At 35.3% G+C, this 14,184-nt stretch overlaps 1 protein-coding gene across 1 annotated transcript in view; it reads right to left on the reverse strand.

The window, feature by feature from the left end:
* The window catches only part of LOC113497349, a 90,547-nt gene that overhangs the window by 16,671 nt on the left and 59,692 nt on the right, over nt 1–14,184 (reverse strand). The window contains exons 4-5 of the mRNA XM_026876876.1: nt 10,523–10,642; nt 7,672–7,816 (exon numbers count right to left, since the gene is read on the reverse strand). Coding sequence (XP_026732677.1) covers nt 7,672–7,816; nt 10,523–10,642 — 265 coding nt within the window. The remainder of the gene's footprint in view (nt 1–7,671; nt 7,817–10,522; nt 10,643–14,184) is intronic.

Below are 14,184 nucleotides of genomic sequence, written 5' to 3' on the forward strand. Positions count from 1 at the left end.
TTTGCCTTTCTCCTTTCCTAAATATTTTTTATACTCGGAATTAGGAACAAAATGCATTGGAATTAGAATTTTTAAATCGGAATAAGGTGCCTCAGACTTCTTTACATTTTACACTATTTAACATTTTTTATCTTTTATACAGCCAATCTGTGAGTATATTTCAAAATTAAGATAAATAATACTTCTAATAAAATTTGTCAATTCTACAGAAAGGTATATTAAACACTCAATTTATGTTCTTTTAAGTTATAATGAAAACACCGCGGAATTAGGTGCCTTTACCTTACTTTCCTGTCAAACATTTGACATATTTTGATGTCTGTCATAGTTTGAAAAGTAAATTAAAAGAAGTCTTTATTGTTTTATATATTGTCATAAAACCTACGTAGTAGCCAGCGGACCAGTCACTTACATTTTACTTGATCAGGTAACTTCGCAATAAAACTATAACTATGGCTAAAAACAGGTAAATCTTTCCCAACGTTTCAAAGGAGCTAAAATATGGAGGATCATAAGGTTCCAAGAATCTATCGAAAAGCGTCAGGAGAGAGTTGATGCTGTTCGGGAACGTCAGGCTGCAGCTCGCTCCGTAGCGTTAATTGCGTTTCATATCTCAGCGTATCTACGCATCTGCTTCTAGATCTCTAGAGGCAAGTGCAGAACATGCGCGACAGTCCGCTGATCGTGAACGTCACGCATTGTATCGCGAGTCGGAGACGTTTACTGATAGAAAATTTGCATATCTACTGATAAGTCTTTTGAAACAAGTGATGAACGTGATGGTCAACAGTTGACCGAGATAAACATAAATTGTACCGAAAACTCACACACTAAAATATTCATAATCAATTAGAAAATCAGAAAGAAAGAATAACTGGAGAACGGCATTAAGAGACAGAAAAAGAGCGCAACGAACATTTGAATTCTGATCGCCTTCGACATTCTTTGAACAATGTCGAAATCATCTGACATAACGTATCGTATGTGTCTCAAAATGTTGCCGCAAGGCATGGCGGCCTTTCTTAGGTTGATAAGGAACGGAGTGCATTCCTATACTCCTATGATTGACTGCGCTACAGATTCCGACATCAGATATGGTTCGGTATATATTATGAAGGTGTTAAATGGCAAAAAGAAACAAACGGTATGTTCTTCTCAGTTGGGAAAATACGTATTGAAATATTAAAAAATCCTTCAGAATATTAAGACTGCTAAGCGGTGACCATTCACATTCCATCTTTTGGTGCAACAGATTTAAGAAGGCCGATTTATACTGACATTGAATGTGCAAGCCCAAGTTTACCACCTTATTGGTCATGATTGCCTAAAAATTAACCAAAGGTTTTACAAATATATTTCGTATCGAATTATCATGACCAGAAACAACTCGAGAAAATGACCCACCGGCTCATATTTCTGACCGGCAGAAGCACGCGATCGGTGAGTAAAGGATTGAAACACTCTACCATCATCTTGAGGACTTGCTGCCACGTCCCCACGCTATAAGTCGACTTTGTTTGGGTATATACAGTGTGTATGAAAAACCCTGTCCAATCTTTGAAGGAAAAGTGATTTGCCAGAGGTGCAAAAAAAAATAACATGACTTTCTATTAGTAAAAGAATTTTCGAAATCGGTTCAGCATATGTAGCAGGGATAATCTCAACATTGAGATTATCCCTCCAATGTCACAGACTCACAAATTTTACCTCTTTATGATATTATTTAAAAAACATTCCTTAAGTTTAATTTTTCCTATATGCACGCACATAACCTACACATACCTACTTATATTATAAAGCTGAAGAGTTTGTCACGCTTGAACGCCCTAATCTCAGAAACTACTGAGCGGTATGAAAAAATATTTCAGTGGTAGTGCATTAACTCAGGAAGGCAATATTATATACCTATATCTACTATCAATCTATGATTAATAGGAGCAGATCAGTAATGAAATATGTTACAACTAAGGGCAGAATCGCAAAAAACTAATCCGATTTAAAAAAAATCCTAAGTTATATTTTCTAGCCACGTGGACGAAGTCGCGGGTAACAGCTAGTTTTAAATGTTTTAGGCCTGCTAGAAATATAAACATTTTGATTTTTCTTCCGATTTTGAGATCTGCTTCATTACCTACCTATCTCGGCGGTGCACGATGTCATGTATAAATCGCTTTACAGAGTTGCTGTGCCTGTCATACAACTAGGCCAAGATATTCCATATAGCTTAATAATTTGCAATTTCCTTCAATTTTATCAATGACTATTTATTTTAGAGCATGAGCTGTTTTATACCGAACGAAAAGCAGAAGTTGATGAGCGAAGTTAATACAATTTACTTCTGGCATGTTTCCATGAATCATCTATCGAGTAACATTTTATAAGCACTCAAAGTTATTCGCTTACCTACGCAAGTTTCTAAGTAATGACGCCCTCTCCGCGCCGCGCGACCTCTGCATCAATTAAGCAGTCTAATTACATGTATAGATTGCTACAATAATTATGTTATGTCTCTGATTGCGAGCTTTATGTCTTATAAGGAGGAGTGTCGAACATACATACTAGCATTAGTGATTGAGTGTAGGTTAAAATATTTGTCTTGTGAATAGTCAAAATGAAAAAATAAACTCGTTTTAGTAACTATTATTTATCTCGTTTTAATTATTATGTAGAAATAAGATGCTTTTAGTAGGTTTCGTAAAATAACATGGTTTTATTAAAATATTTGACTCGGTATTTTTTTTAAATAACATTTTGTTAAGTACATGTTAGTGTAGTCTCATTAAAATTCAAATTAAGGACATAAAGTTTCATAAAGCTAAAAAAATAATTGGCGTATTTTTCCAAAGTTGAAAAAGAGTCAAAATACGAATGTATTCCAGTGAAAAACGTTTGAAAAGCGAAGTAAATCACATTAAATTTTCGTTATTAAAAGTTTATAAATCCACAAAGCAATCTCTCGTTGAAGGTCAGCCGTGCGTATGTTAACGAATCTACGAAAATATAAAGTAACGTCAATGTTCTACAAATTCTGGAATGGAAATAATTTGCTACAAGTCCAATCTTATCGCAACGTTAACCGTTTGAAGCTGGTTCCGTACCCAACCATTGTCGGTTTTGTCGAAAAGCAGGGCCCATTTGTTAACTACCCAGCGCAATAAAATATAGCCTTATAACCTGATTCATGGGATCATGTAAACGAAACTTGAAAATCTCGACTCAAATAAAACACGGTTTGGTGTTTCACGGACTGTTGTCTGAATATTAATTAATTGTGCTGAGATAGCTGACACAACTTGAGTTAATTAGTTGTGTATTGCGCCAAATTCGCGAACTGTCGTGATTATAATAACGTTGCTAATACCAGTCACACGCATATGGTACTCACATGTAAACAATGAAGTATGAGCCATAGAAGCGTAATCTATATCTATACTAATATATAAAGCTGAAGAGTTTGTTAGTTTGAACGCGCTAATCTCAAGAACTACTGGTCCAAATTGAAAAAATTCTTTTTGTGTTAAATAGACCATTCATCGAGGAAGGCTTTAGGCTATAAACCATCACGCTGCGACTAATAAGAGCTAAGATACAATGGAAAATGTGAAAAAAAACAGGGCAGGTATAAATCATAACTTATATCTTCTACCCACGGGGACGAAGTAGCGGGCAACAGCTAGTGTATACATATAAAATCGGGTCACATTGTGGTTTTATTACTAAAAGCAATTTTTACAAACGATCATTGAAGACTATTTATACTGGATATCCATAGAACGTGTAGTCTACTTGTCAACTTTAATTGTACAAGAATATTTTTTCACGTACTCTTTATTGTTAATGTAAACTCGGTTCAGAATAGTCTGCCGGGGTTTTTAAATTGTTTTAAAAGTATTAATACAAATTTAATTTCTAGGGTTTATTACTTTGCGCCCTATTACTGAAGCGTTTCTGTTTGTCCGTCCATATCACAAGACTGCATGTCATAAACCATGTTAATTCTTCTTGTTCTTCACATATAAAATTCTTTTGAAGCTATAAAATAAATTTCGGACTTAGCGTTGCTTCAGCTGGAACTTTATTTTATTGTCTCGGTCATACATTTGTTTGCGGGTGACAAATGAATTTGAAAGTGGTTGACAAAATTATTTGTTACCCAACCTATTCACTTTTCCTTAGCATTTTTGTACGGATCCTTCTGTGTTTTGAATCCGACTTGCGCTTGACTGGCTTTATCATTCATCTCAAATTATGTAAAGATAACGTCTTTATACCGTAATATTTAAGGTAGCTTTTTGTATGTAACATCTATATTAACTTTACAGAAAAACGAACAAGCAAAGACTCCTCCGATCTGTAAGAATATTGTGTTAGGATAAGAAGGGTTGTTTGCCTGTCCGCGTCTATTTTTGTATTTTAATATAAATTTTGACTCCTTTGAAAGGTTATAAATAAGTTGATTTGCTTTTAAATTGCGTTTCTAGTTTTTGTCAAACGGGTATCCGGTTGTATAATTATTGAAGACTTATTTAAAACTAGCTGTTGCCCGCGACTTCGTTCCCGTGGATAGAAGAAGATATAAGTTATGATTTATACCCGTCCTGTTTTTTTCACATTTTTCATTGCATCTTCGCTCCTATTAGTCGCAGCGTGATGGTTTATAGCCTAAAGCCTTGATAGATTTATGGTCTATTCAACACAAAAAGATTTTTCAATTTATACCAGTAGTTCCTGAGATTAGCGCGTTCAAACAAACAAACTCTTCAGCTTTATATATTTGTATATATAGATGAATTGGTTACTAAGTGACATTTGAAATATCCAGGTGTTGCCTAAAAGGGACTTCAGACTTTTTGGTATTCCTAAGAAAATATTGTAAAACCAATTTAACCTCTCTATTATCAATTAATGCAACAAGCCCAACTTAAACAGCATTTCAGTTCATTAAAGCGAATCAACGTATTAGAGTCTAAACGTACCAGTTCGTGTTCCCGAATGCAGTTCAAATTCGGTTGATCTAATCGACGACGTCATCCAAAATGGTTCGGAACAAAGTAGAATTACTAGCGCACGATGAAACCAACCACCGTACTCCTTATTGCACATTCGCACAGAAATTTCTATTATTTCAGGGTAAAAACAGAGTTTATCCTGCTTTGGAAAGTTGAAGGGTAGACTAGCGGATAATCCTCTCTGGTGTGCTTGTAATACTTTACATGATTATTTCTAGTTGTGCAGCTAGTTAGTTTTGCGTTTTAGGCTTACGAACCCAAAGGCTCAAAATGGAACCCGATTAAAGAGATAGATCTCCACACCGTGCAATTGGGGTCTAGGTCTATGTCCAACAGTGGACGAACATGGGCTGATGATGATGTGGTATCAATAAATATTCATACTACATAGTTTAATTGTATTCAATAAATTAAAGTAAAATTTTGCCTGGATTTTGAAGACAATGAAAAAGATTAACAATAAAATTATATTGTAAAAAACTTTGACGTTCTTGCATTTCAAGCAATGCGTTATTCTTTTTCTAATTTAACCAGTTTTAAAATGAGTAGACATGTTATCGCTATCCATACGACGGGGTTAGCGTTAATGGGGAAATTAACTAGTGTCGGTTAAGCTATTAACTGATCTGAGCTGTAATAGAAATGACCCAATTCCATACACCGGTGGCCGCTATTAGTCAGCGCGTCACCATAATGATCGTCCTTTATTGATGGCTTCAGTACTTAGCACACCTATTCTAAAATTACGACCCTACTTGCGGGTAGCTTAGTCTACTAACTGACCTTTGTCAATCTGGTGCGTTAACAGTTTAGATGATATACCTACTAGATCACATGAAACTACTAAAATGTTTGTCATCGACGTTTATTCGTGAAGTTTTCAAACCAAGTCATTAGCACCTACACCTTCAGGTCTTATTAACGTTAGCTAATGTTACAACACTTAAAATAATAAAGTTAATAATAGTTAAAAACTTCTCAAATTTGTTTCAAAATAATGCGTTATTTAAAATATATTCAGCATTAGAAATATGTGAGGCCCGACAGCGTTATAAATAATTAACCAATGCGTGTGCTTAGGATATCAAGTTTTCACCGCGTTACCTTACATAAGACGTAGTGTAATGGCCAACAAGAAGACTAACTTCTACAGAGACTACATTTTGGTTTACACATATAATATCTTGTAGCAACGTTAACATTAGTCTACTTCAGGTCTCACAAGAACCGCTAAACATTACTGAAACGCCTCGAATACCATCTGTTTCGTTAGAAATTCTTTCATTACGTAGGTACAGTCGATATACAACATTCTTCGCCAGACTTTATTATGCCTTATATTCAAAACAGAACTTAAAGAAATCTAGAAGCATACTTCGCGAATACGACTGGGAATGGTCTGACTTTTCCAACTCAAACTTTATTTGCCAAATAAGAATTGTGAACGAGATTTCGAGAATAAATTACTAAAAATAGATCTTACCTTCCAAACGGATCGATTTCTCGTTAATTAAAACGCGGAGGTTGGAAACAAAGGGGTAGGATATTATTAACTATTGTAGAAGGGTGTATCAAAACATTTAAACAAACTAAATTTAATGCGACTTGTTAGCATTGAAATCATGTAATTGTTTGCAAATATAATTTTGTTTATTTTAGTAAATGTTAGATATCGTGTTATTAGTTATGTAATCATTTCCCGGATACAGGATTTAACCGGAATTTCCGTTTAAAAAATGTACCTACCGTTCATTATATTTCAGTTACTTGATTTGGGGGGGTTTTTTTGTTTTCATTTTACTATAGATGTACGCAGGAGTTTGTTTGTTTGTTTGTTTGAGCGCGTTAATTCTACTGGTTTGTTTTGAAATATTATTTTAGTATTAGATAGCTCATTTATTGAGGAAGGCTGTAGGGGATATACCATCATGCTATGATTAACATGAGCAGCAAGACAGAAATATGTTAAATAAAAGGGCGAAAACACGTCCCTCCAAGAGTATTACATAATTCGACTTTTTTTTATTTCTTATTTGTCTCCATAACCACGTCGGACGCAACAACTAGTATGCGCCAAAATAACGCATCGGTATTTCAATTTAGTACTTGCATTCGTCATTCCGTGCTTTCTGCCGAATATTTTATCCTTTCGCCGCGAATCGATAATTTTATGTTGTATGTAACCTTTCTATATGTAGCTATCAAGCTATCCAACCAAAAAACAGGCAATAGGAAATTGTATATTATCAAACTATACGCATTGCTTTCGATATTGTAATGGTTTTATTTTGGCTTTATTATTTACTACATTTACTCTTCTCAAAAATCAAATAATTTAAATCTAAAGTTGATTATAATTCATTGGGTTGCAACATTCCAAAAATTTCAAGAAAGAATATTATACAACTCAATCATAATAGATATTGAATATTAGAGGAAAACACAAACTGTATGAGGCAACAATTCTACTCGAATTGAATAACATTTTCGCCGCGTCTTCAAACATTCAGGGAAACGTAAGCTTTCAAACGGAAGGCACGTGTGTGGCTTGAAATATTTGAAGTATTATATCGTTGTTATTCAAACAAACTTAGTATGCATCTGGGGTGAATAAATAATTCATGTCAGATGCGTAGTACGTAGGAGAGCTGGCGAGACTTACTGTTTTCTGGCAGGCGATGTATAGAGTAAACTACTGCTTCGTGCACCTCTGGGAGGCTGACGGGAGTGGTCCGTATCCTCTCCTCTTCGGCACTCTTTTCTAAGCTTTGCAGGTATATGGAGTATATGCTTGCTGTACACCGAATCTAGAACAAGGTTGGAAAATCTTAATTAACAGTTTACTCTTTTTTAACAATAAGAGATGGACGTGTCCATGAGGATGGTGTCACACGTAATTATAATAAAATATAAACACAACGAACTTTTGTACCATATAGCAACTTACATTACATAAATATTTTCTCACAACAAAAAATATATTTCTGTTCATATAAACTTTCATGAGGATGATTCATACGATACGGTGGTTTATTGACGCGTATTTATACCGATAAACACACGTGAATAAACCGTTGCATCTTTGAAGTAAGATGGTTTTGTGGCATTGTGTGTTACCAATACGTACAAATCAGTGAGTAAAACAGTCCAAACAAGAGCCGTAAAACTATAGTTGCTGATATAAAATCAGTCCTTTAATAAAATATTCGCTATTCCGCAGCCGTGTTCCGCGATACGTGCAGAATGATAAGCAGTTCAGTACATTTCGAGTTTTGCTTATAATATTAGACTAGCATCATGGGGAAAACTTGCAATATATGCATTAAAGCAATACGATTTTATCGTATTCCACGAAGTTAGAGCCAAAAGTCTGGCACCAAGCATGTTATTTGAAACAAGTTTTATGGGTGACAAATAAGAGTTTATTATTCAACGGAGTCGCCGTTATACCCCATTACTGGCCATTACAGTGCTGGAGCCGTGGGCCACTTCCAAAATATAAGGTATTAACAACGGGGAATTGGCTGATGTAGTGGTTTTCAAACTAACTGCGGAAACGGCAAAAGTTTTCTGGAACTACGCTAAAATATGAACACCTATGCGTCTGTTTTAATCTTACGTAATATTATAAAAGCGGAAAGCAAAAATGTTAGAATTTCACATTTGAGAGCGCTCTTAAACGCAAACCACTATCAAATGCCGTCCATCTTTAATGCGGCCGGTCAGGTTCGCCACCTGCCCAACACGTTGTGGGTTTATTTGGCATAGAATAGGCACTATGAAACGTGCGATAGACAAGGGAATCTCACACTGCCTGCTGTGAAATACAACAGATTTTTAAGAGATATCAGTACATACATACATTTTAGATGAAAAGGAAATAACGATATTGTTTCTTTGTTTTCAAAGCTTTAATGTTTATTTTACAACCCTCTCTGTCCGTCTTCTGCGAGGCTGTATTTTAAGAACCGTGATAGCTTCAGAGTTGAAATTTGTGGTAAGGATCAACCTCTCAAAAAGAAGAAACTTATTTAAAAATCTGATGTTTATTTTAGTTAGTTAATGACCTTTCTTTAAAAGTTGTTACTCAAATTGAGTTCTACTCATAACTACCATTAATCATTTGCAAGGCAAAAACAATTAGGGAAAAACATATTATTACTATTAGCGGGCTACCATTTGTATAGCAATCATAATACACTCCAATGCGATATGAATCAGTAGGCAAGTAATAAGGCTGGTTTTACACAGGAAGCGATCGTTCGTGAGTACTGCACTATTGTATGTAGGTACTAATTTCGCTTCATACAAATCTTTACAGACAAACTTTGAAACTTAGACCAATTCTTTGACAGATAATCTATTCTTAGTCTTTAAAATGACTGAGATTACTTGAAATGTTAGGATATAATTTCTTTTAAATTTGCGATTTTGAATTTGCGAAGAAATGCCCGTGAAGAATTTAATCCTTGGGGCTGGGGTTTTCACAAATATTCAAGACTTAGGACAAGCATTAGAGGATCACACAAATGCTTGTCCTACTTGGGGATTGAACCTGCGGCATGTTGCGATCTGTGGGTTTGGCGTGGTGACCTCAACTCTGCTATCCGTGCTGCTGTTGCTACTACTACCAATTAGGGACTTTGGCCGCGGTTGTTTCTGCTCTCACAGCAAAACCAATTGATGTGGGGAATCTCAGAATTATGTATAGCCTTATGCGTATTAACGAAGCAGTTAGCATCGCAATCGCAGTCAATTTTTTATGGAAATGTCTCTACTAATAGAATTTTTATATTTAATTCAATTGTCAAAACAAAATGTCTGTTATTTACTATAATTATAATGTTCCATATTTTCTACAAAATAAAACGTAGACGGATATTTACAAAACACAGTTTGAACATAAGTCTATATACCCACTTAATGTCAAGTGTATTTGTTGTTAGAATTCAGTGAAACATAATGAAACAAACACATCATAATTGTAGAAAAGCTTACAACGAAGCGTAAACACAACCTGACAAACATTAACTAACCTAATCAAATAAAATAAACTGGTAACACTGAAAACACAAACTTTCCAAACGTAAATAAAATAAACAAACCTCGTGGAGTCGAGAAAAGAATAAAAAATGAGTAAGACTCCATTTCAATTTTGAAGCGTTGATCGTATGATACAAAATTATTGTCACAAAAGAGAATTGACGCCACGGATAGCCGAGTTGTATACTCGTATATAGAACACTACGCAAACCCGATGTCCGCGACGTGCCACGGGTTTGATCCCCGCATAATCATATTTTGTGTTATCCACGAACGATTATTCTGCATCTGGGTCCGTTCTACGTTCCCCAGTGACATAAAATTCAATTAATTAGTGCGGGAGTCATTAACTATGAGAGAAAAAAAACAAATAGCTGACAAATTAACATTAATAAAAATGTTCAATTTTTCCAACTCACCTTATCTCCTAATACAAAGAGACGAACGAGATTACAAAATAGACAGCTCACCTTAATTTTCCCTCTGACGAAGTGATGTTTTTGTACAACGAACTGTATTGTGCTGTAGGCGGTCATGGGCCCGCCAACGGTCTCACCGTCCACGCGGTGCAGGACGTGCTGACTCAGCGCCTACAAGATAACATTACGACGTGTTAACTCACGGCTCGCGTGACAACAAAGATAAGAAAAACGGGCACGACCGGAAAACTTTCAGTTCACCGCTCAGGTAAAACCAATATGGCTGAACCGGGGTCTACCAACAACTCTCATAATAATGCTGTAGCAGGTACACAAGCGAGATGGCACTACGTCACATAGAGCGGCGTCTCTCTTTCACACCTGCTACCATAGTGCCCTTTTAAAAGTTGGTAGAAGGCTTTCTTTCTAAACTTAGAATAGATATAACTATAGTTTTCTATAAACAGCTTATCTTTTGGTTAATGTTATTGAAGTTTGAATGGCTTTTAAGGCAGGATACGGGTGATTTGCGTTAGTAAGGTGACAAGTTATGACCTGTTAGTTTGGAACTCTAACGATACAGTTATTAGCTTAGTTTTAAAATATTGTTACTAAAAATCTCAAGACTTTATATTTGCCTCATATTTCTTGGAACAATTTTTGAATATAATAAATACGATAGCTTATGAAAATGCAGCCTTACAATGTTAGAGTTGCGAAACCATAAAATATTATTCGATTTTCTCCAATGTTCGATTTTCACAAAAACAAAATTTAATTTAAACCATTAAACTGAATAAATATTTCAATTAGCTCGAAGTGATTGATATCAAATTATTTAAGCTTTATAATTCATTATACAAATATCAACATGCAGTTAAATATATCTACTGTTTACATAAGTGTAGAATGAACAACAAATCAATGGCATAATAATTATGTACCTTCTCATTGGAGAACCGAAAAATGTCCTTTAAGGTTTAAATAACCTTCGGTAAATAAGCAAGTGAATAATAAAATAGCATTTCATTCTCTTTCAAACAACGAGTTAGTAATTTATTCATGAGACATTATGGACTGCCTCAAATTGAGATTACTTCAAAGTGTGACGTAAGCACGTTCAGCTAAAATGTACTTATTTATGTAGGGAGGATTTAATGCCTTAGAAATTTCGCTGCTTGTCGACGACATATCGTTGCAGCGGTGTAATGTTGCCAATCATTTACAGATTTAATGTTGCCAAAGATAAAAGAAGATTTTTAGGGTTCCGTACGTCTGAATACAAAAACGGAACCCTTATAGGATCACTCGTGTGTCTGTCCGTCCGTCGCTTACAGTCAATTATCTCCGAATCTAATCGACCGATTAAGTTGAAATTTGGTACACATATCAATTCCTATGACCCAAACACAGAGGTGTGACGTGAGCAGATGAAATCTGCATAGGGGGTCATTTTTGGGGGGGAAGGGGAAAATTAAAAAAAATATTCTGAAAACTGCATTGTGTGGAATATCAAATGAAAGGTCTTGTTGAGAAGATCTTAAAAGTATTTTTTTTGCAATTTTAAAATAAACAGTTTCCAAGTTATTCAAGAAAATAGACGAAAATTGACCATCCCCCCCCCTTATCTCCGAAACTACTGAACCTAAAATTTTGAAAAAAATACAGAAATTAGTTTTCTCCTTATAGATTATAGGAAAACCTATAAGAAGTCCATGATATTAAAATAACATGGTAAATCACTCAATATTGTGCGTACCAACTTACATTTGCAGGTGGAATGTGTGGGAGAACATAATAATATTTTGAACATAAAACATGATAGGTAACATCGTACGGAACCCTCTTCACGCGAGTTCAACTCGCACTTGTTTTTTTTAAGATTGGGTCAATTGTATGTAAGCAGCACAAGTCTATCACGTGATTAATTGTTACGAAATATAGTTTCCACTTGACTCATTATCTCCACGGTAGGATCACTGTAGGTAATTAGAGGATAGATGAGAAACTTGGTACAGAAATAGTTTACAACCAGGGTTAACACATACAATAGATAGATAGACAGGATGTTCAACCCGATATTAGGTTCCCGGGGGATCATTTTGTATTACAACAACAACAGTTAGCATAGGTATAATTTTCTGTACTCAGAAATAAATAACATCATAGTATTTAAATGTTTTCAATACAAAATTTGTAACAATGCAATTAATTCATATTCTATTTCGAGTTTTACATTTCAGTGGTAGGTACATGCATTTTAAACATTTTACACAATTGTTTTAATTGGAAGTCACTTGTTCTGGTTCTACAGTGACAAGTGAAGCTTAACGAACCGCCGCTTAGTGCTACATATTTCAGTAATTTGTAAGTAGATATGCAGTCACGTTCATATCCTAGACAAGTTACAAACAACGGAAGGCCAGTGCTCAGAAGTGGGACAACATTTGCTTATAAAAAGGGTAGTTTAAACTCGAGCTGAAGTTAAAAAAAACAGTCTTACATGTCTATCTAATTTTACTCACGCTTATTTATCCGTATAGCCTGACTAGTTTCGGACTTAACCGGAGTCTTTAATCATGAGCTGACCGGGCTTTCTCGATAATACGCCTGAGTGAACCGTTGCATCGTTTAATAGTACATGTCTATATGTCGAAAATATTATGGGAATTGATGTAAGTAAATAGTTTTAAACCAATTTATCCGACTGACCATCAACTGACATCTAACGCAACTCTAACCTTTTCATCTAGAGTCTGAATCATGTCACACACAGACATGGAAGTCTTTGAGATAAATTTTTGTTATACATGACACGTCATCTGCATATTCTGGAGGCATAGGATGAAAATCAGACAATAGGTTTGAATTATATCGCAAAAAATCCACATAGAAAGACAGAGCTAGCATCCGTAAATTACAGGAATAGTTGTCCTTCGCCAAGATCGAACTCGCGACATGGAACACAATGGGTTAGACGAGATGATCTTTACCACTCGGCTATCCGTGCAAGCTTTTCTTTACAAGTAAAGTAAATGTCTTAAGGTTTTTGTACCATGTCTTATGCCTATCCCTAGGTATAGATTTTTAAAGCACCGCATTGCATAGGGATGTTACATTGTTCAGATGAGTAAAATTTGAAAAAAACTTTTGTATTAATATGTATGTATAAATGCGTGGGCTTGTCATTATTTCTCTTCACGTAATGCCGGAACGGCCCATTCATTCGCGCCCCTGTCAATTGTCACCTTTCACTAAACCCATCCATCTTTGTCTCGTCTGCTTCTCTTAGACATTGAAATTTAACCCTCCACGCATTGTTTACCCATCCTTTGTGTTTAATGTCACATATATTTTAGCAACACCAAAAATGTTCAACATTAAACTGCTTTAGGAAATTTACGTTTAAAAATCGTATTGCAAAAAGTGTGAATGTGACCATGAGATAGGACCACCATATATCACATTAGGACAATAAAGAACCGGATAAAACTGCGTATACGAATATCAAACGCTCGCTAGAGCCGCCGTGACATTCCGAATCACCTTTTTTCGGGATAATGCGCAGAATTATAGGTGTATTTATCGTCAGATTATGTTAAAGTCAACAGCACAGCTCTATTTATCGTGTGTAGTACAGCTACTGCGGCTTTTACGGTTTCGACGAGTGAATTGTCCTTGTAGAATAAAATATTGCGCGTACATGAGAAATT

The sequence above is a fragment of the Trichoplusia ni genome, chromosome 9 (assembly GCF_003590095.1).
Source record: "Trichoplusia ni isolate ovarian cell line Hi5 chromosome 9, tn1, whole genome shotgun sequence".
Taxonomy (NCBI): Eukaryota; Metazoa; Arthropoda; class Insecta; order Lepidoptera; family Noctuidae; genus Trichoplusia; species Trichoplusia ni.